Raw genomic sequence first — 23,644 nt, forward strand, 5'->3', positions numbered from 1 at the left:
TGAAGGCTGAGCCAAGGGCCGGTCAGCAGGGATTCGCTGAAGAAGCATCCCAGATGCCAAGACCCTCCAAAGCAATGGTTGTCTGCTGATGGGTGTGTTTTTTGTTTTCGTCCCTACTTTGTCCTGATCCCCAGCTGCAGCTATGCATGTGGGCACACGGAGTACACAACAGAAGAATGTGTGAATGCAGAACTGGGTGAAACTTCGTCCCATCTCGCTGAGCCAAGCATGTGCAGGGCTGCCTTTGGCTCACAAGCCCACAGATGCCCTCCCCCACTCCTGAGCACCCCGCCAGGAGATGGCCGGGTGCCAACATGCCCACATCTCTCCACCCCAGGGACCACCTCCTTTTCCAGGAGATCACGCCTCCAAGCCCCAGCCTGAGTCTGGAAGTTGCCCCATCTCTGGGCCTCCTTTATTCTAGAAATGCTGACTCATTGGGTCATCAGCCGTGCCAAAGACAATTACGGAAGGAAATTTAGCTACAATAAAATCCCAGATATTTGGCCAAAGGCAAAAGAATGCACTTCCTGGATTGCCCCAGACTCTGCCCTAACACCTCTCAGGCGACCCCGGAAGTTGTTAGAGAAGCATCTTAAAGTGCTGAGGAAAGGCCTCCCACGGGCTCGCTTCCCAGTCTGTGTCAAAGAGCATTGGCTTGAACTTCAGAAGGCCTCTGCTCTGGTCCTGCCAATCCCTCTGTATGATCTCATCTCCCTCTTTCTGGGCCTCCGTCTCCCTACCTGTAAAGGAAGGATTGGCTTATCTCTAAGAGTAAGTATTCTGGTCCTTCTATTATCAAGACTACAATGTACATGACAGAAGTACGGCAAATTCCCCGAGTCCCTACATCTGTCACTAGGGGAAACTGAGGTATGGAAAACTTGTGTGTCTTGTGGTCCGGCTGTGGTAGGTAAAGAAAGCCCTGGGGTCTCTGAAACCACCCCCACCCAAGCAGCCTTCACCTTCTTCGAGTCTACACCAGAAGACCCACAGGGCTGGAAACTTCCACTTACCGGCAGCCTGCTTTTCTTTGTCAAGTCAGCGGGAGTGTAAATATTTAGGTAAAGGCAGTCTTCAGAAAACTTGAGAGCAATGTTCTCCTTTCTGTTGGTAAAGAGCTCTGAGAGCACTTGCCCCGCCACTGCGTCCTGGGAGCACCTGGGCGGAGGGGGGCAAGGAAGAACTTCTGAGCTTCTCAGAGCTGAGCGAGATGTCTCCTGTGATCAGCTGGGCCTTGGGCTGGAAGGTTGAGGCTGGTAATAGAGTTGTTCTTAGCAGGCTGGAGACACTGGGGTGGTTAGGAGTCTCTGTGGGTGGCTAGGTGAGGTTTGGATGGAACCCTGAGGTTCACTAAGGTCTTCCAGGACCGGGTAAAGATAGTAAGAAGGTAGAGTACCTGAACCCTTCCCAGAGCCTTGAGATGCCCTGGGTCAAGGAGAGGAGGCTGCCCATACACTGACCACCTGCATGGACCATTTCCTGCATGCCTGGATGCATCCCAGCTCTCTATTCCAGGCAAACATGTCCTCCGCCACCTAAGCATGTTCTGGTCCATGGCAGACTTCCATAATCCTGAAAAGTCACTCAAATGGCTGACATTTAGTCCCTACAACAGGTCAGGGATGACATATTTGTGGGGCAGTATCAGGAGAACTGCGTTCTAGTCCTGCCCCACTCACTAATCTTCTGGGTGACCTTGGGTGAATTCCTTGCCTGCGTTGGCTTGAATCTGCCCGGTTTATGTGAGGGAAGTGATTTTTATAAGGGTCTTGCAGCCCTGACATGCTAAGAATCTACCCATCCCAGGCAAGCACTGTTGGTTTCCCTAATAACAGAACTTAAAGACCCAACACAGATTAAAACTGGTAAGATTTATGGACCTCCCAGCATGCCAGGCATTGTTTTAAGTACTCTTTACCTACTAACTAACTTAATACTCCCATGGGAAGGCCCCTAACATAGAGTCTATTATTATCCCCATTTTACAGTTAAGAACACTGAGGCACCGAGAGGTTAGAGAAGCTACCCAAGCCAGAAAGAGCTATACTATGTAGTGCATGTATTTCTAAGGACATTATAAGGAACATTTCCAGATCTCAAGGTACCAGAATGCAAGTATCACCACCAGTTTGTAAATGAGGTCACTGAGTCACTCTGCTGTCAAGTGGCAGAATCAGGAGCCCCCAACAATGACTTCCTAATTTCTTTTTTTTTTTAAAGTAATTTAAAAAAATTTTTTTTATTTATTTATGTGACAGAGAGATAGCCAGCGAGAGAGGGAACACAGCAGGGGAGTGGGAGAGGAAGAAGCAGGCTTCCCAGCAGAGGAGCCCGATGTGGGACTCGACCGGAACACCGGGATCACGCCCTGAGCCGAAGGCAGACGCCTAACGACTGCGCTACCCAGGTGCCCCATGACTTCCTAATTTCTATCCTGAGGGAACTTTCCCCTTATCACCAAAGCAAAGAGCCTAATTGTCATAAAAGAAGAAAATCAAATGTCCAAAAAGGGGAAAAGAGTTTAAGGTCACTAGTGTTCAAATAAATGCAGAATAAACAGCAAAATTATATATAATTATAATGATAATAATAATTATTATTGTCTCGCCTATCCAATAACCAAGGAGCATTTTTTTAATAACCCCAAGCATTGCCAAAGATCTAGTGAGTGGAGGTTTTCATATATCAATGGAAGGAGTGTCGCTGGAACATTTCCGGGGGGAAGTGTAAACTGAAGGTGCGTACTCATGACATTTCTTCAAACTTACCTGGAAGTATTCATGGGTGTGCATAAAGATTTAGCTGTGGGGTATTCCTCAGAGTGCTATTTGTACTATCAAAACCACCAAGAACAACTTAATGGCCCCAAACAAGAGATGGGGTAAATAAATTATGATCCAAGACTCAATGTAATACAGCTATTACAAGTCCAGCTGTGGTATTTAATGACATAGAATAATGTTCCTGGTATGTTTATAAGTGAGCAAAGCAGGCATCCAAACTATCTGTATCATGTGAGGTGATATTGTGATTTATAATAAATATACATTCGGCCTCCAGCCCATTTCAGGCACAGGCTCCCCAAAACCCTTGGAATTTCCTCTGTGAAGGAAACAATAAAGATATCTTTATTATGTTCATAAGGTGACTTTTGATCACACTTAAGGCTAGGTGCTGGCTGCCAGATGAACCACCCCGTGAACTTTCAGTTCTGCCTCTCTGACCTCTGGGGAGTGAGATGGGGCTAGAAGTTGAATGGTGGCCAGTGGCCACTGGTTTCATCAATCATGGCTACATAACAGAGACTCCTTAAAAAAACCACAGAACAAGATTCAGAGAGTTTCCAAATTGGTGAACCAGAAAGCTTCCACGGCCACTGTGCCGGACCCCCAACTCCAGAAGGACAGAAGCTCCTTTATTCAGGACCTCACCCCATGGATCTCTTTATCTGGCTACTGATTCATATCCCCTAATAACCTTTGCAATGAACTTTGTAATATAGTGAATAAATGAGTTTCCTGAGTTCTATGACCACTCTAGCAAATTAATGGAACCCAAGGAGGGAGTCAGAGGAACCTTTGATTTATAGCCAAGGCCACAAGCATGGGTAGCAACTTGGACTTGTAATTGGCGTCAGAAGCAGAGAGCAGTTTTGTGGGCTCAAGTCCTTAACCCGTGGGATCTGATGCTATCTCCAGGCAGAGCAACGTAAGAATTAGTTGAATTGTAGGACATGCACCTGGTGTCGGAGGTTTGTTTCTTGGTGTGCATGTGTTGGGCAGGGGCGGGGGTGGGGGAGGACCACACACACAGAAATTGAGTGCAGAATCTTATGGATTCTATTTTTAAGGGAGAAAATATGCAACAGATAAAAGACTGGAAAAATAATCTACAATAATCTACAATCTCTCTCGGTGGAGGAATTGCATGTGATTTTCATTTTCTTACCTTTATTACCTCCACTTCTTCCCTTTTCTGTAATAAGTTTGTATTACATTGGCAATCAGGAAAATAAAAGAACAAATACTATTTTTTAAAACAAAAGGAAGGAAGGAGGGGAGGAAGAAGAGAGGAAGGGAAGGCAGCAAAGGGCAGGACCCTGGAAATTTCCAGAATGCCTTGCTGAGGGGTGAATAAGGTCCTAATGGATACATGTAGGCATCTGAGTTGCCCAGGGGAGGCAGCTGTTGGCTCCTTCGCCCAGCTTGGTCAGGGTGGTTGGGACACAGCAGCCATTGTTCTGCTCATGACTAGGTGCTTAGACATACCTGGGAGCTGACCACTTTCTGGGTCAACTCCCCAAAGCACTCCCCACCTACACACCTCCTGGTCTACCCTGGCTCCCCAACTTTGGCAAAGTCCAAGACAGGAGAATCGTTACTTCTGATCTCCCTCACTTGCTCAACTTCTAATTTTTTCCCAAGGCACTTGTCATAGTCTAACATAGTCTAACATAATTTATTCACTGATTTGCGTATTTGTTGTTGGTCATCCATCTCTCCCGCCTAGAATGCAAGCTCCATGAAGGGATTCGGGTACTTTTCTGTTCATTCATGGATCCTAGGAAACAGAACGTGCTTAATAAACGTTTGTTGAATAAAGAGCTCTAGAGGCCTGTGAGTTCTGGAAGGTTTTTAAAGATTTACAACTGCTTGGAGATTTCGGAACAAAGCCACTCAACATGTTGCCTTGGCTCCTTCCTGCATCACTCTGAGGCCAACATGCCCCCTGAGAGATGCCAACTTACATGGGAGGATAGGAGGTGGTATTCTTCACGAAGTTCCATGGCTCTGCAGGCTGTGGCGGAGCAAACCTCAGGGATCCAAGAGGAGGCCTGGCAAAAGGGACTCCCAGGAAGACGGCCACAGGCTGTGCAAACCCTTCTAAGCTGACGTACTTCCCCAGGACTTTGCCTTGCACGGTGTCCACCACAGGGGGCGAGGACGGGCGCCCTCCTAGACATCCAGAGGCAAGAGGACACGTCAGCCAGCGGGAAAGGTCTCACTTGGACCCCTGGTCTTCCACTTTGAGCATGCGACCTTGAATGAGTCAGCTAAACCCTCGAGGCCTCAGTTAACCTCGAGGTTAACCGTCCATTCTTTACTTGGGGCTATCTAGAAGAACAAAGTGAAATTGGAGGTATAATAGCATCAAGTAAAAAAGAAATGCAAGGAGGACAGCTGAGGGGAACAAGCCATTTGGTTGCCACTCCCAGGAGCCTCCAGAAACCATTAGCCATTAGGCCCCGGGCACTGAGCTGCATGCTGGCGCAGAGCACGAACAAGGGGCCGTCCCTCCTCTTGGAATCTCTGAACCATGTAGGGAGCATCAGTCACAAACATACTTGACCCTACTGGGTGGGAAGGAAGGGGCCAGTGTCCTGACAGAGGCCCCAGTAAGGTCCCACAGGGGTCAGAAGAGGCAGGGAGGCCACCTCATTGGTGGCATGGTGGAGGTGGTGCCCTTGGAGCTGGGACTGGCGGTAGGAGAGGGGGGAGCGAACAGCAGGAGATAGAAGAGGGGGGATAAAGGTGTAAGGCAGAGCAGAGGCTAGGCTCTGAGAGCAAAATGTAAAGGCTGGTCTGAGGAAGAGCGAAGGGTCCATGTGAGCCGGAGGGTGTCAATGAGGAGTGGACAGCAGCCTGGAATGTGAGAGGTTCAAGCCTGGGAGAGCCTCAGTGCCAGGCTAAGGTTTGGGGCTTTATTTAGTGGTGACACAAGCATCAGTGAACAGTCGTGGAGTATGCAAGAGCGGCATGCGTCTCTCACAGGGTTGTGAGAGGGGGCGAGAGACAGAGGGTCTGATTCCTACCTGTTCCGTCGTTGTGGGGCAGGTGGTTCTTCCCCACCAAGCTGCCCCTGTCCCCCTGCCCCTTCCATCCCAGTCCTGGTTCCACCAGCTGTGGACCTGCCTGTACTGGCACATGCAAGTGGGCCCTCAACCTCTCGCTCACGGCCCTCCTCCAAGTCTTCCCTCGTCCTGCCTCAGCAGCCTCTGTGCGTACGTTTCCTTATCTGAAATGATTTCTAGCCTGGCATCCTTCCAGCAGCTCCCTTGTAGACACAGACAAAAGGTCAACCTCTCCCTCAAAGTGTGTGGGCAGAACAAGAAAGGGTAATCCAGATTTGGTCTTATAGAAGAATATCCAATGGTAACCTGCAAGAGAGACGAAGTGGACAGAAGTCCAATGGACAAGGATGAGGAAGTGGGTGGATGGGGTGAGAGGCGTAACAGTTATGGTAACAGGAGCAGTCAGCACTTGTCCTATTACCTAAGTACCCATGTAATGTTTATGCATGTTATGTAAGTACCCATGTAAGCTTTATATGCTGAGCACTTACTATGTGCCAGATGCACATTCTGTTTCCCTTAAATTCGTCTTCACAAGATGCCCATTTCACAGATGAAGAAGCTACGGAAATGGAGGCCACCAGCGTGGACTTTCTAAAGTGGGAAATGGGATGGCCTTGCCAGGGGGTAACCGGCAGTACGGGAATAATCCACTCCTCCTTCGGTTCTTACTCTGCCCTCATGTTCAGTGTCAGGTTTCCGACAGCGTCACCATCAGAACGAAGGTGAGGTGCAGGTGGGGCCTGGGCCGTCCCAGTTCTAATGGTCCCAGCCCTGGCTCTCCATTCACAAGCCATAGACACACTCCAGGGCATGATTTTCCAGTGGACCTTGGGCAAGTCCACTTCCCTCTCTGAGTCCGTTTCCCTGTCTATAAACTGGCACAGATGCATTCTGGGGTCCCGTGCTATGCTTTTGTAGTAATCATGTGCTATTGTGTGTATGCTGATGCTTGGCATCTGGGGCCTTGCTGACCCTGGACAGACTGCCCCCCTCAGAGTTAGCCAATTCTAGTGATAGAAATCAACTTCTTTTCCAGAATGCGGAGCCTGTACCCCAATCATCTTCTTTATCAGGCCATCCCTGGCCAAGCCACTACCATCCTGCCCTAATCACTCCAGGGCCAGGTACCCGAAAACTGCGGGAAGCGTTTGTGCCCCAGAACTTGCTGAAATGGATTAGTTTGCCAGTCTTAAACCTGCTTATCCTGTCTCACCTCTTCCTTTCCCTGGCAACCACGATAAGGGCTGTTGCCCGAAATTCCTCCCTCCTCCCTCTTCCTCTAACCTACCCGAGCATAACCTCAGGGTGCAAGATGGTGGTGGGCACGCCTCCTCCTCCTGGGAACTGTGAGTAGCAAGTGATGGCCATTGGTTCCTATCTGTCGGCCTCACCATACATCAAGTTTTCTACTACTCCACTACATTTTAAAACAACTCCTTTATTTATAAATCCTTTGTTTGCACTCTCCATTCCAGGCACTCTTTAGAAACAACCTGTTTTTTTTTTTTTTAAAGATTTTATTTATTTATTCGACAGAGATAGAGACAGCCAGCGAGAGAGGGAACACCAAGCAAGGGGAGTGGGAGAGGAAGAAGCAGGCTCATAGCGGAGAAGCCTGATGTGGGGCTCGATCCCATAATGCCGGGATCACGCCCTGAGCCGAAGGCAGACGCTTAACCGCTGTGTCACCCAGGCGTCCCTAGAAACAACCTGTTTTATCCTCACAATGGCCCAATGACATAGCTACTGCCGTGTTAGAGCAGGGGAAACCAAGGCACAGAAAACTAAAGCACAAGGCCTAAGGACAAGCCAGCTAGTAAGTGCTGAGCTGGGATTCAAACCTACACACTCTGGAGCCACAGTCCGTTTAGGTCCCCTGCCTGCCATCTGAGGGTAGAGCGTTCCTATGAAACTTTGCCTAAGTTGAAATGGCACAAAGCAAAGAGTATCCTGGGCTTTCTGCAAGTTGCATTAAGCCACTTTGCTTTGAGGAAAGACCTCCAATAGTCCCTGTTATCGTAGCCCAAAAAAATACAGGGAGGATTTTCGTTTTTCCATTGCTGTAGTAATGTAGGATTTCCCTAAAGGTGAAGAGGCCTAATGCAACTTGCAGAAAGCCCGGGATACTCCTATTAATATTCTGCTTAGCCACTCTCCATGATTTGGCCATACACGTTCAAATAATCAAGCAGAAAATAAACTGAGCTCTCTGGAATCCCCACCCGGGAGGCAGGTGGTTAGCCGTCTGCCTTCCTGCATGGGGCGCATGCAGCGGCAGTCTGGAGTGTTCATGCTCCCCTGTATATCAGGTTGGCAGGGACTGGCTGGCCACCAAGCGGGTGAAGTCCAGAGGGCGCTGGCTGCTATGGAACCGGGCCTGCCATACCCTTCCCCTCCACGCATCTCCCCCCCCACACACACACAATTCTCCCCCATCTCGCGCCTGGGCAGGGATTTCCAAACACACGCCTCTATTTTATTTCAGAAGGACTCACCCCAAGCCATGGGAGTGGTGAGGGAGGTCAGGACCAGAGCTATGAGCCACATCGTGGAGGGATTGCAGCTCCAGGACCTCAAGCGGTCTACACTACTTAAGAGTCTGCTCAGGTCCCGCCCCATTGGCCCACTCCCACCCCCACCGCCTGAAGGCTCTCCACCCTCTGCAGGGCCTCTCGGCCACGCCCACCCAGAGTTAACCCTCTTTCATCCAAACAGACTGGACTGAGTCTCTGATTACAGAGAGCCACAGACTTGTCCAGCAGCCTGTTACATAAGTGCTTCCCCCTTGCAGAACTCTAACCTTAGAGCACTGTGAATTTCCCAAGGCAGGCAGAAGCAGACAGATGCCTTTAGAGAGGGGGAGGCTTTGGTCCAGGGTTCTCAGAACAAGCTTGAAAACTACAGCACCTGCCAGCCCCATAACTGCTCAGCTGGGGAACTCAGGACCAATCTACCTTAGCTGTTTGGGCTTCTTTTCCATATAGTTCTGCGCTCTCAAGTTTAGAAACACCTTAAATTCATCTGGGTCCCCCTGCCTTTTTTAAAAGAAATATTGATTTATTTTAGAGAGGGGGAGGGGAGAGAGAGAGAGAGTGGTGGGAGGGGCAGCGGGAGAAAATCTTCAAGCAGACTCCCCACCCAGGGCAGAGCCCCATGTGGGGCTCAATCCCATGACCCATGAGATCATGACCTGAGCCGAAACCAAGAGTTGGACGCTTAACCGCCTGAGCCACCCAAGGTACCACATCTGGTTCCCTTTTGATGTCTAAATTAATTTTATAATATTCCTACCAAGCCACTCAGCCTCTTGTCATACCTCCAGGGTCAGGGAATGCATTCCTTCTCCAGGCAGGGATCTTTGGGCAGAATATTTTTACAGTGAATGAGCTCTAGGTCTCCATAGTCCCTGGCTCTAACCATCCATCCATCTTTCCATTTATTCAATATTCCATTTATTCATTCGTTCTCCATTTACCAATGCCTGATGCGATGCTAGATGGTATGGGTACAGAGATGAATTCAAGGGCTAGTCCTTCTCCCCAAGGAGCTCACCATCTAGTGCATAAGACACATGGTGTATGTGTGTGGTGGGCCACTGCACAATGTGAAAGCCCTAAAACAGTGGTGTGCTCTGGCCATACCTGGGAGAGTGTCCTGTGTCTGCTGGGGGCACAAGGAAGATGAAGATGCTTAAAGCCTGCTCCATAGCATCACTGAATGTCCAACAGAAGGGAATTCCTTAAACACAGTCTGGTACAGCTGGCTAAAGGAACACCCTTGCATTCTCTGAAGACTAGCGATGAATACCCTGTGTATTGACAAGGACAGACAGTCATGATCTCTTGTAAAGGGGGAGAAAGAGGTTATAAAATACTTGTGGTTCCTTAAAAATTAAACATAGAGTTACTATATTTCCAGCAATCCCACTCCTAGGTATATACCCAAGATAACTGAGAACATATCCACACCAAAACAAGACACAAATAGCAGCATTTTTCCTAATACCCCAAAGTGGGAACAACCCAAATGACCATCAGCTGATGAACGGAGAAATAAAGTGTGATCTGTCCATACGATAGAATATTATTCAGCCATGAAAACAAACGAAGTATGGATACTTGCTACAACATGGATGAACCTGGAATACCATACACGAATGAGAGACACCAGACACAGAAGGCCACGTGTTGTATAATTCTATGTATATGAAAAGTCCAGAATAAGCAAATGCATGGAGACAAAAAGACTAGAGGTTGCTCGGGGCAAAGGAGAGAGGCATGAGGAAGGACTGATAATGGATAGGAGGCTTCCTGTGGAGTGATGAGATGTTCTGGGTTTAGACTGCACTGACAGCTATACAACTACATGAATATACTACAAAAAAACACCGAATCATACACTTAAAAAGTGAATTTATGGTATGTGCATTATCTTTCTTTTTTTAAAGATTTTATGTATGTATGTATGTATTTGGTGGGGGGAGGAGTAGAGGGGAAGGGAGAGGGACAAGCCGACTGCCCTGAGCTCAAAGCCTGATGGGGGCCTCACTCCCACGACCCTGAGATCCTGACCTGAGCCAAAACAGAGAGTCGGACGATTAACTGACTGAGCCACCCAGGCGCCCCATGAATTATCTTTCAATAAAATAAATACTTAAAAATTCAGTCACGTACAATACCCCGTTTTAGGAAAAACATATCTTTGTGTAGAAAAAAAATCCTGGAAGGTTATACATCTAATTTGTATTGCACTGTGTTGTGTTTTTCTTTATTTATATTTTCCACTTCTACTCATTCAGGCATTCGTGTGACAAATATTTATTGAGGGCTTACTGTGTGGCAAACCAGGGGTGAGCGCTTTGTATGTGGTACCTCACATGGTTCTCCGTGGAACCCTGTGAATTGATTTTACTATCTCCTGGGACTCAGCATGCGCAAGGAACACCAAGTATAGGGAGAGCTGGGGATTGAACAAAAGCTGCATCATGTTCCAGACCATACTCTCAATCACTCTGCTGTGCTGTCCAAACGTGGCTAACAAACCGACTTTGTTGGTGACCTCGGCCTGTGGGTGAGCTTCTGTGGTTTCTCTTTCCTGGCAGCTTCTCCATCTCCACTCTTCAAAGCATCCCCGCCTCCCTGCAGACCCCTCCCGGACCCTCAGGATGCCTGGGAGGGTGGTTGGAAACAGAAGTGCTAGGCTTCTCGGGACAGGTAGTGACCAGGTGTCAGAGGTGCTCGCCGCTCGCTCAGTCTTCATGGCGCCCCTCTCCCAGCGGAGACGGACTTGCGGCGGCGAAGTCACTGTCCAGCCAGGAATCACACGCACCAAGTCTCCTGCATTTAACTGAAGACATGAGATGTGTTCTTGTGAGTGGAGAGTCAGCAGATATGAGCAGGGTTGTCCCCAGGCTGGCACGGTCAAGGGGCAGCTGTGCCTTCTCTACGCTTGAGCGACTCTCCTGCTGTCCTCTGGCAAGCCTGCTCTTGTCCAGGCCAGACCAATATTGACATCTGAGAGAACCGGGCAACCAGCAGCCACAAACCACATGACACTCAGAAAAGCTCATGGGTTCTTGGCCAAGGCCAAAGGTTAGAGCTGAAAGGAAGCATCTGGAGAACCCAACTAAAAAAAAAAAAAAAGGATGGTAATTTGCACTCATTCTAGCCACGGTGGCAGGCCAGTGAGGGAAGCCCTGGGATAGGGGTGACGGCTTTGTGATGGCGCTAGAGGTGATCACTTCCATTATGATTGACCTGGGCTGGGGCTCCTCCCTTTCATCTAGGAAAGAAACAGGAGTCATAAAGACCACCCTAAGAAAGAGGACCCCTATCTCTATCCACATGGGACAATCTGGCTCGTCTTCCCAAGCAGACAACAAGACTGTTTCTAACCATTTAGCACCCTCCCCCTCCCACACACATTAAGACATAACCATTATACCTTTTGCCCTAGCCAGCTCATCTTTGCAGCCTGGGAGCAAAGCCCTGGTTCCCAGCCTAAAAAAAAAAAAAATGTAGGATGCTGTCTTAGCAAAATACAAAAGGGAGGGAGGGATTATTCTCCCGATCCCACAATTTAATTACATGCCTGCTTGTGACATTAGCCAATTCTACAAACAGAGGCAGCCACTCCCAGACCTTGCCATGTCTGGCTGCAGCCTGGAAGCCCATTCCTGGCTCATGGTGATTGTGCAGAGTAATGGGTGAGGCTGCGCTTACAAAGCCTCACGCCAGACCTCAGTTTTGCTTAACGCGTACGCTCTCCTTGCAGCCCATTAGCTCTGTAAATAATACAGCTCTTCTTGCTTCGGTGGTAGTTGACTCCAATTATTGATTTTCCCTGGGAAACTCCCCAAGGTTTCTCTCATGGAGCTGGATGGTCTGAAGAGCAAAATCCCAGAAACTCTCAAGCGTTTAGACAGCTCTCAGGGGAGAAGACACCTCTGAGGCCTCCAAGTTATCCCCCCAAACCTCTCCAACAAATTCCTCAACAGACACATGGAGGGCACCTACTATAACAAACCCCCAAAGAAATATGAGCCCATGTCCTAGGATTGACTGAGGCAGAGCCCCTGCGGGAAAGCTTGACCTGGGTGTGGCTTCTGGAGGGCAGTGCTTCACTCACCATGGGCATAAGGGGTCATTCCACAAGGCACAACAACTGGAGACATTTCATCTCCAACCGGCAACGTTCGTGCCATCTCCATCAGACAAGCACATGGGACTGCCTAGTTTAGCTTCTGCCGAGTAAGAATACATGGTGAGAGGAGGGTAAACCATGGTAGCAAATGGTCCCAGAATGTCAACAGCTTATGCCTGCTTCTGTAAAGAAACGTGTTGCTGCTGCTCCAGTGATCTAAACAAGGGGTCAGCAAAGTTGTTCCGTAAAGCACCAGGCAGTTAATACTTCAGGCTTTGTGGTCATACGGTCTCTGCGGCAACTGCTCAATCAGCTGTTGTAGCAAAAGCAGCCATAGATAACACGTAGGCAAGTGGACATGGCTGTGTTTCAATAAAACTTTATTTGAAAAACAGGAGGCAGGCTAGATTTGGCCCATGGGCCAGTTTGCTGGCTTCTGAGCTAGAACATGGCAGCTTTACCATCTTGAACTCATAGTCTGTCATGTTGTCCTGGGTGCCAATCTAGTCAGCTGGAATTAGGAGAAGCACAGAGGAGTGAACAGGGGGTTTGGTCCAGGCCTGGATGTGGCCCTCCTCACCTCCACTCACATTCCATTGGAAAGAATGCAGCCGCATGGGCCAGTCTAATTGTAAGGAAGGCCGGGAGATCTGGTCTGGCTAGAAGGGTGGACAGATTTTAATGGCAATTCCTGCCACAGATAACAATATCCATTAAATCACCAATTTGACACTAGGGATCTTCTTCTAACATATAGCAGAATAAACATACGACCATTACATAATGCTTTAAACTGTACTTGTGCGCCATCTGAAATCATATTTCGTAACTCTGGGAATAAGTGTACTATAGTTCGGTAAACAATGAGCTTCTGTCTTTCTTTTATTTAAATTCTGATAGCCTGATTATAAACCTAGTCCCTGCTTGTTCAGACTACTGTTTGAGGTTTCCTTCAGCCTCTTAGGAGTAAAGAAGGAGAGAGGCTGAATCAGAAAGACACATAAAAATGGAGGCCCCAGAAAGTTAAGACTGAATTATAGTCTGAAAAGTGTCCAGCAAACTCCAGTTATTATTATAGATTGTATTATAGATAGCTGGGTGATACAGTGACCTGGAACAAAAGAAGTGTTTTGTGTGTTTCCCTACTCCGAGCGCTGTTAGAGTTTGTGTCTATGAACGCCCAATCGTCCATGACTTGTGATTGCGCAGGGCATTAAGAGGAGAGCAGGATTTGCAGCGGCAAAGGAGAGAGCACATTAGCACTGGTGCAAGGTAGTTCTGGAGGGCTTCTTGAGGAGGTCATTTGGGCCAGAAGGGCGAATGGAGGACAGAAGGCTTGAATGGCCAGCTAAGGGGAGCTGGCTTTCACCCTGGACAATAGGGAGCCATTGAAAGTCTTTAATCCTGGGAGTGACAAGAGAAAAAAGGGTGTTTCCGAAAGTAGAATCTGGCAGAAGCAGGCAAGCCGCTGGAGAGGTCAAGAGGGTTCCTCCTAAATATTCACTGGGAGGTGGGAGGTGAGTTCTCTCCAGAGAAGGCTAAGTTCTCTGCACGGGAAAGCTTGCCCACTCGGCTCCCACGGGCCTCAGCAAGAATGGTGACATCAACCTCTCCGAAATGCTGGACTGCACAATGGTTTGCCTAAATCCCAGGATCTATCAAGGCTGGCCCTTGGTTCTCACGTTAGAAGGTCCTGGGGGGCCATGAAATCTTCAGAATGCCTAGCGAGCTGGTTGGCAGCTGGGGGTGGGAAGATATAACCGCCGCCCCCAAGTCACTCTCTGCCCTGTACCTGCTTGTCTTTCTATGGAAGCAGGTCAGGAGCACATTGGGGGTGAGCACCCGTGTGTGGTAGAGGGACGGATGAGTCAGTCAACCCCCTTCATCCTATCACCTAGGTTCCAAGGGCCTTTCAGGCTACACACATGTAAAATGCCATTTCAACATACGAAGAAACACGAACATCAAGACACACAAATTAAAAGCAGACACTCAAATGGCCATGATCAAAATGGCAAGGATTTCTACCACTGCTATGTTCGTGGTTGTGCCAAATACTGACAAGAGTGTGGAAAAACAAGAATGATCGCCCGTGAGTGAGAAATGAGGACAAGCTTGCTTGGGGACAATTTGGGCAAAATCCATCCAAACGCTGCAAAAGGGCATCTCCACTGTCCACGCTATTCTCTAACCAGGAATAATTCTGATTGAGCCCAAAGATGAACGCGTCAGATGGTCAGCCTCCGTGATACTGACAGTAGCAAAATCTGTGAAATAATCTGAGTGACCAGCTATAGTGACTGGCTAAATAAGTCATCACGTACTCCTGCTATGGAAAGTGTTTACTTTCTCCTTCTTTACTCTTTACGTGCTCTCAAACATGTAGAAACAGATATATTTTTCACTTGTTCATTTAAAAAGCATTTTTGCTACTTCCTAAAAAGAAGGATCAGAAACTGCATTTATTTTCACCCTCTCCCCCACATTATCCTAAAAGGCCATAGAGTCTTTGAAGGCACAGGCTTGTGTACAAACAGAGCGGTAGAGGAGATGACAATGACACCAGCATTTTAGAAGCAGGAAGGTGGACAGAGGAGCGACACCTGCTTTTAGAGCAAGAAAGGGAAAATCTATGCGTGAGGAAGGACGCCCCTCCCCACTCAGACCACCACATTAAAGTGGAGGCAGTAGTAAACCCTCTGGATTTAGAGCTACTGGGCATCTGTGAAGGCGGGGTGCAGATATCCCCCAGTTATGCACATGGGAGTGCAGCTCTCCCGTCTGAGATCCACCCCTAGACCAAAGTTCCCACATGTGCTCTGCCTCTGCTAGTCCCAGAACTGATTGAATCTGGGGAAACCAATCACTTGATTATAACCGAGTGTCCAAAGTGCCTTGGCAACATCAACACAGTGTGGTTTCTGTCCAGAGATTTGAGTGTCAAAAGGAAGACGCTTCCTGAGGTTCAAGGAAATGGCGCAGTCACAGTGACCCTTGATGAAGCCAATGCCTGGTCACCTAAACATGCCCTTCTATTACTAACTGACCATCAATAGTCCACAGGAATCCAATTTTGTAAATCAGCATTATAGCAAAGTTAAGCAAGGAAATACACAGTAATGAATGAGGTAAAAGTGAAAGAATCCTTTAGAAAAATACCAAGTATCAACAACCATATGGTACAGCTAGAAATTTCTTCCTCTGCTGGCAGGAGGGCAACTCTGCACAAGTCTGCACGACCATGTTGGAAAACTTTTGGAGTGTCTACTAAAGTTGACATATGCAACCCTTGTGACCCAGCAAAGCCACTCCTAGGTAAATATCGAAGAGAAATGCATGCAGGTAATCATTAAAAGACATGTTCTAAAATATTCATGGCAACTTGTTTCATAATAACCTGAAACTGGAAACTCTCCAAATGCCCAACACCAGTGGAATGGACAGATGATGGCATACTCACCCAAATAATGACCACACAGCAACGATAAAAACCCACAACCACTTACTATGTGGATACGCGATGTGAAAACAAACCCCCTTTCCCACCTCTGCCCACCTGGGACGGGTTGCCAGGGCCACAGGGCGGGGAGCTGGGCTTTGGGGCTGGCCAGAAAGGTCCAGAGTCTCAAGGGCCCTTGAGGGGAAAGGAGTAGGAACAGGGAGCCACCGGAGAAGGGCCCCTCCCCCTGCCCACCTCAGGCGGGCTCCTCAGGTCTCAATGGGAAAGTACCAAAATTAGTAAAAAAAAAAAGCCTCCTGGCCCCAACCTCTGCTCTGCCTGTGAGTGTGGACATCAGAGTCAGACTTTTTAGGTAATGTGTTAGAATTTTCCCTTTTCCAAGTTCTACAGAGAAAAGGAACAACGATAAATTATATTGGTTTATAATTTAACTATTTTGTTTGGTTTTTTTTTATCTTGGAAGTTGGGCAATCTCACTTCACCAGCTCTTCGGGAGCCCTGGGGAGGGGAGGAGAGCAGTTTTCCCCCTTTCACAATGCCGCCCTCTGCTGCTCATTAGGGAAGTCACAGGCAAAGATTTGGTTTGTCTCCTGAGTTTTGTTGGATTTGATTTGCTTTTGTGATTCAGATCCAAGTGATTCAGATTCACATCCAAGTAAAGTAAGTATCCAAGTAAGGGGGGGGGATTTTTCTGTAAAAAAGGAAGTTGTTTAATTTACAATAAGAAAGTAATGAAATATTTTCTGTCTTCACAGTGCTGGGAAAGCAGAGGTGAATGGGAAGTGATGTATCTGTGTTGCTGATAAGGAAGTGAAGGGACCCTTTGGGGAAGTGAATTTGTAGAACATAAAAAGAGCAATTTACAGGCACCTGGGTGGCTCAGTGGGTTAAGCATCTGCCTTTAGCTCAGGTCATGATCCTGGAGTCCTGGGATGGAGCCCCCACACTGGGCTCCCTGATCAGTGGGGGAGTCAGCTTCTCCCTCTCCCTCTGTGTGCGCTCTCCCTCTCTCTCTCTCTCTCTCTCTCTCTCTCTCAAATAAATAAATAAATAAATAAATAAATAAATAAAATCTTAAAAAAAAAAAAAAGGAAGCACAATTTAAAAAGGGCATGGCTTATCACTGGGTCCATCTCTTGCAGAGCCATGTGACAGGAATAGTTGTAAAAACTAAAATTACTCATTCCCAAAGCTGCTCAACAATTTATATCTGCAAATGTCCCAGGAGCAGGCTACTGGCTAGAGATGGTGACACAGCCACATCAGACAGACAGGAAAGCCGATCTTTGAAGAGCCTCTAGAAACTTGGAATCCAAATACCACACCGTGAACACTCAGCAGTTCCTCATCGGGGTGCGCATCTAATGCTTACAAAGTGAAAATGTACGTTTCCAGGTCCCATCCGAGAAGTTTCTGGTTCGGATGGACTGGGGAGCGGCTTGGTCAGTGGAATTTTGGAAAAGCCCTCTGGGTGATTCCTCTGCTTATGCCTCTGATAGCAAACCCTGAATTAAATGGAAAAAGCAGGATGCCAAGTGGCATTTATATTTCAGCTTCAACTCAGTACAACATCTGACGGCACGTGGACAGGAATAAGGAGGAAAGAGGGCCCTGTATCTAGATGCGTTGGAAATATGCTCCCTCTTGCTAGACACCTACCAAAATTAGAACCGTATTTGAGGATGCTGGGACTGGGTGCAGTATATAAATAAGTGTAATGTCATTTAATATGATAGTATTTTAAAAAATGAGTTGAGTGGTGTTTTCTAGCTGTTCGTTTAGCCAAATATCAGTGTAGAAATTAGCCTTCCGCAGCTGCACAGGCAACTGAATTTCCAGCTTGCTTGTGTGTGGCTTGGTTCCTCTTCCGAGAACCAGAAAATGCCCCGAGTATTGTTGATCCATCCCCTTCCACAACCACCTCAGCCAGAGACAATCCAACACATTTGGACCCTATGCTGAGGGAGGCAGGGAGCATGGCAGAAAGAGTTCTCTTGCATGACAAGAGACTTGAGGCCTGGCTTTGACTTGCTCCTAATTCACTGGGTGATATTGGGCGAATTCCTTCAAGTCTCCATAGATGTCTGTAAAATGAGAGGCCAGGGGTCCAAACCTAAACCCAACAGGGGTTGGGTAATATCAATGAGTGACATGGACCAGGTGACATGGACCAGGCACAAGACAAATTAAACAACCTCCTTTTTCACAGAAAATCTTTTTTTCCCCCTACAATTTTGGACCTGAATCACTATCTCAATTCAAGTCCGACAAAACTCTGGAGACAAACCAAATCTTTCCCGCAAAGGGGAATAGTGAGGACTGTGAAAAATGGAGAGCTTATGCCTAGGTAAAGGGGTGGCCTCTCCTCAGTTCCTGCAGGTTGTTCCATCAGGGTCACTGAGAGCAGTTGTGTAGGTTGTGTACTGCACAAAAGCACTACTTCAGAGGAGATGCCATTCACATCACAGCTGTAGATATCTATCGCTGATGATGATGATTTCCTGGAAGATGCCTGTAGAGGGTTTTGAAGAAAGGATACCTTCTAATTTGCACAAAGGTGACGTATGGGCTGTCAGAACCCCTGGAGACCATGCAGAATGCAGCTCTAATGTTGCCGGATTTCTTCTTCCCCCTCCTCCTCTTTTCCTTTTCCATCTTTCTCTCTGGAGGGCCTGGAAACATGGCTTTTAAAGTGAAATTCCCTGATTTCATACTAACAGGAAACTAATTCCAAAATGTTTTTGACATCTGAGGGCTAAACAAAACATTTCTGCAGCCCAAATTGAGGCTAGGAGTTGGAGATCTCTGACTCAGAGAAACTGTACATTACTGACATTTCAGAAACCCTCCAACTCCATGCACCTCACATGTAATCTTGAAGCAATCACAAAGAAAAACTAATTATCCTGGTGAATTACATGGATAGAATAGGGATTATGTAGTTAAAATATGAATTAAATTAAATATCAAATTATATTAAATATATTAACATATTAAATATAAATTATAAATTAATATATAATTACACAAACACTAAATTAAATATTAAATTATAATATGATGTAAAAAGCAAAAGTGTGGTGCCCCTGGGTGGCTCAGTCAGTTAAGCATCTGCCTTTGGCTTAGGTCTTGATCTCAGGGTCCTGGGATTGAACCCCACATCGGGCTCCATGTTCAGTGGGGAGTCTGCTTGTCCCTCTCCCTCTTCCCCTCACCCCTGCTTGTTCTCTCTCTCTCTCTTTGCTTTCTCTCTCTCAAATAAATATACAAAAATATATATAAAATCTTGAAGAAAAAAAACCTAAAAGTGTATCCTTTGAATACATTCTCCCTACCTATCATCTGGTTAACTTTAATTTGTCCTTTCTCCAGAGAGAACCTCCTAAGACTTGCATCTAAATTAGGTCCCCTTGTTATACTTTCATAAAACACCTTACTCTCCCTAAATGAGCTTATCAAATTTATGTCATCAGCTTTTCACTTGGGTGAATGCTTTCACCGCAGCCCCAGTGGGGCTATGTCTGGCAAACCCAGTGTAGGTTTATGGAAGGATGGATTAATCTCTGCCCCATAAGGCAAATATCTTTTCTCCTCGGTGTCCCCTTTGACCTGACTTTGCCACCAGACGTCTGATTCCTTGGCTCCTGACCTTGGAGAACCTCTGGTTTCCATTGCTGAGGAGGAGGCTTTCTGGCACTCCCACCCCTCCTCCCCCACATATCTCCCAACCTGGAGAAAAGACCCAGTTCATGCTTGGCTTGTGGCTGAAACCTGCCTGGATTGGAGTTGGAGCATACAGATTTCAGGGAACACACGCCCCTGATAGGAAGTCTACTTCTCCTTGGATGCTGGGGGTCGGGGGGAGTTTTGAGCACAGAATTAAATCCTACTCCCTGTACATATTTCACATTCTGATTTTGTTTCCTCTTAGTAACAAGATCATTATGATGTCAACCAATAGGCAGGCCCTCCTGCAGATTTATTAAAGAGATCTGGTAGCGTTCCAAGGCAAGCAGCATTGTTTGATATTGAAACGAAGTCCCCTAGGAATCATCCCCACGTCCATAAAACATCAGTAAAAGCAGTTGATTCCACAAAGTAGCTAAACACAAAAATGGAGCTAATGATCGTGGGGCAAATTGCAAAAGAAGGAAAACCAAAATCACAGAATTTCTTAAGGAGCAGAGGAGAAGAAGAAAGGCAGGAGCAGAGAAAGGGAGAGTAAGGGGGAAGGAGGCCCAGGGAGGGCTGTGGAAGTGGACATGATCAGGGGGAGGGTATCTGACCAAAACTCCACCTCCTGCTCCTTCAGTTTCTGTCCCACGCTCACATTCAAATCCAGCTTCAGGTACAGCTCGCTCCGGCTGTAGGCCGGCCACAGAGGCAGGCCTTCCCCGTTAGGGTCCCTGGAAGTGAGGAAACAGGCGGGGGTGAGATTTCCATCCTCCAACACCTGACTGTGGGGGAGGCCAGGGGCGGCGGCAGGTGTGCTCACTTACCCAGTCCTAGCGAAGTTGGCCCAGTACCTCATCATCTTCCTGCTCAGCAATTTCTCCTCCTCGGTGGCTCCTTCTGGAGGGGACAACGGCAGAGTCTGGCTCTCACATGGATTCACCAGAAAGCCAAGGTGACTCAGGTCTGCTGAAGCACGTTTACGTCTCCCTTCCCGCCTGATCATCTCACCAGCCCACCAATCAATGCATTCATTTTGCACCTGCAGGTACTGAGGCCCAGAGCAGCCAGGGCTCACCCAAGGAATCGTGGCTTCTGAATGCCAGAGGGTGCTGAACACACAGCTTCCCCATCTAGCCACTGCTCCTACAGCCTTTCCACGAGTCCGCAAGTTCCTGGGGGACAGAGACCACCCCCCTTTTCCACCCCTCCCCCCTCAATTAATTAATTATTGCATTTCTTTATTTGAGAAAGTGAATACTTGCCTAAAGTACAAAATCCAAAATGCAGGAAGGGTATCTAATGACAATAAGTTTCCCTGCCATCTCTTCCCTCCAGACACCCAGTCCCCAGCCTCAGAGGCAACCATAGCTCCCAGCTTTTTGAGTGCCCTCCGAAGGCAGGCTAGATGTGTACAGGGGTTCAAGCGATCAACTCTTTACACACTCAGTATAATAGGAGCACATATTCTGCGTCTTTTTCTTTTCACTAAACTCATATCCAGGAGATAGTTACACACTGTCGCCTATAAACCTTCCATTTATTGCCATTTGTTGTTCTCTAAATGTATAATGCATAAATATGTATATATGCAATTATATATGAATATATAATCATGCATCCAGTACTCTCTTGGTGGATCTTCACATCATTTTCAACCTTTTGTGGGTAAAAGCAATGCTTCAGCGTGTGCCTATACTTTTGCCTGTGTGCAAGTATAATTGCACAAAAAAATTCTAGAAGTTGGATTGCTCGGGAAAAGACTATCTGCATTTTAAATTTGGGAGTTTTGCATTAATATGTGAGGTTGTCTCTCTCCCACACCTGCTCAAATACATTATGTAAAATGTATTGCTCTTTCCAACCTCGATAGGTGAAAAAGGCTTCCACAGTCAAGGTTAGTGTGCAATCTTCTTGTTATGTCAAGTGGTTTTTTTTTTTTTTTAAAGATTTTATTTATTTATTTGACAGAGATAGAGACAGCCAGCGAGAGAGGGAACACAAGCAGGGGGAGTGGGAGAGGAAGAAGCAGGCTCATAGCGGAGGAGCCTGATGTGGGGCTCGATCCCATAATGCCAGGATCACACCCTGAGCCGAAGGCAGACGCTCAACCGCTGTGCCACCCAGGCGCCCCTGTCAAGTGGTTTTTAAAAGTCACTCGTGTTTCCTTTTCCATAAACTGTCTATTTGTATCTGCTAGCCAGTTTCCCCCTGGGTTGTTCTTTTCCCACTGATTTTAGGAGCTCTTTAGATATTAAGGAATTTAAACTTTGACACACATGTGGTTCACTTTTTCCCATTTGGAGAGTCCTGTGCCCGTCCCACAGTACGAGCTCGGTGATGGTTGCGGAGTAATAGTAAGAGTGCCATTTATTAAGCACTCACTGTGCACCTCGTGAGAATTGTTTCACTGAATCCTTATGACAACCGAAGAGGTAGTTGTGTTATTATCTGCATTACAAGGATGGAATGAATAAATGACACAGATAAACCTCAGCGCACCAACGTACTTATGTGGAGGCTCTGTCCTCATCGTCGAGAGGCCAGCTTGAACTGGTCAAGAGCCTGTACTGAGCAATTCCTTTAACGAAATATTTTAGTGATATCTGTAGTGTGTAGTTCCTATAATTTGTTTCTATGGATAAACTCATCTCATTGGCTTCTTATTTTAGGCCCTGAATGGGTCATAAATTCAGGAATGAATGAGATAACCTCACTAGAAGCAGCTCAAGAACATCTACCTTAGATCACCTGGGTCCAGAGGACTTCGGGAATTATGAAAAATGTGGGTTGTTTGTTGTTGTTTTGTGGGTTTTTTTTTTTTTTTCTTTTTTGCCCTTTAAAGCCCTGGGTGGCAGCCTCATCAACAGTTCTGGAAAGGGCGGGGAGAGTAAGGCCAGTGGTCAGAGAAAAGGAAGGTTCTAATTAAAAAAAAAAAATATATATATATATATATATAAGATCTCATGAGTGCTCCCAACTGCCCAGCCCTTTAGGCTTTAGCACAGACAGAAACACTCATCAAGCAAATGCTGGCAACTCCTTTTCATCTTGGTTTCTAAAAATAAGAGTGGGGGCATTTTCCAGGGAATGGTTGTGTCTACAAACCATTAGTTAATTCTAACCCACCAGTACTCCAGGGCTCTTGAATCATGTTGGGTCGGGGAGTTGTGTCTTCTCCCCAGCTCATCCCAAGCTCGAGTCCCTGCAAGAGCAGAACCCCCCCCCAAGCCTGTTCCTTACCGAACATGACAACGTCGCCTTTCAGGAAGGCACCTCCAAAGACAAAGCGGATTTCATCAGAGTGATCGGCTTTGACGAAAGCTGGCCTTGTGTCCTTTAAGCACTGGGGCGCGTGTTGAAACTCGTAGAAGTAGACAGGTGCGCCAGCATCTGCATGAGGTAGGAGAGGACTTGTGGCTGGCCCCGCACCCCCACCCAGCAGGTCCTCCACACCCATGGGTGGGACGGCTCAAAGGCAATAGGTGACTTGAACCCTGCTAACTTCCCTCTTCCTTGTTGGAGGCAGGCACTGGCTGCCACAGCAGCCCCTGTACCCTGGTGACAAGAGCTCACGACCCCTCCGGGCAGACCAAGAGGGCAATAGTTCTTCACTTCACTCAGAACCTTTCCTACCGAATGAAGATCCACCTCCCTGTGACTTTTTCCCACTGATTCCGGTTCAACTGTCCAGAGACAAACCAAAGTTATTCCCTGCTTCCAACATTCCTTCTCCTCTCTTCTGCTAAAGGTCTTTGCTTTGTAATTCCTCCTCACCCCCACCTTTCCCTGCATCATCAATGTTTCTCTACTGGACCACTGCCATCAGTAGCCAACGTGCTTACAAAGTCTCCCATTAACGCAAGCACACATGTGTGCACACACACACACAGGCACACACAAACACACATACTCTTGGTCTCAGCTTCCCCTCTGGCTCCTGGCTTCTCTCTCTAAATTCCCTTCTAGCAAGAACCTACAATACTCATTTATCTCTGCTCCCTCTCCTCATT

At 47.2% G+C, this 23,644-nt stretch overlaps 2 protein-coding genes across 2 annotated transcripts in view; both read right to left on the minus strand.

Moving 5' to 3' along the window:
- The window catches only part of CES1 (carboxylesterase 1), a 29,459-nt gene extending 20,981 nt beyond the window's left edge, over positions 1-8,478 (minus strand). The window contains 3 exon segments of the mRNA XM_002912243.4: positions 1,017-1,161; positions 4,751-4,958; positions 8,353-8,478. Of these exon segments, the coding sequence (XP_002912289.2) occupies positions 1,017-1,161; positions 4,751-4,958; positions 8,353-8,476 (477 nt within the window). The 5' untranslated portion in view covers positions 8,477-8,478.
- Positions 8,479-19,785: 11,307 nt separating this feature from the next.
- CES5A (carboxylesterase 5A) overlaps positions 19,786-23,644 on the minus strand; it is an 88,801-nt gene continuing 84,942 nt past the window's right edge. Inside the window, exons 11-13 of the mRNA XM_034638564.1 lie at positions 22,875-23,024; positions 20,459-20,531; positions 19,786-20,365 (exon numbers count right to left, since the gene is read on the minus strand). Coding sequence (XP_034494455.1) covers positions 20,134-20,365; positions 20,459-20,531; positions 22,875-23,024 — 455 coding nt within the window. The 3' untranslated portion in view covers positions 19,786-20,133. The remainder of the gene's footprint in view (positions 20,366-20,458; positions 20,532-22,874; positions 23,025-23,644) is intronic.

The sequence above is a fragment of the Ailuropoda melanoleuca genome, chromosome 12 (genome assembly GCF_002007445.2).
Source record: "Ailuropoda melanoleuca isolate Jingjing chromosome 12, ASM200744v2, whole genome shotgun sequence".
In the NCBI taxonomy this organism is placed as follows: Eukaryota; Metazoa; Chordata; class Mammalia; order Carnivora; family Ursidae; genus Ailuropoda; species Ailuropoda melanoleuca.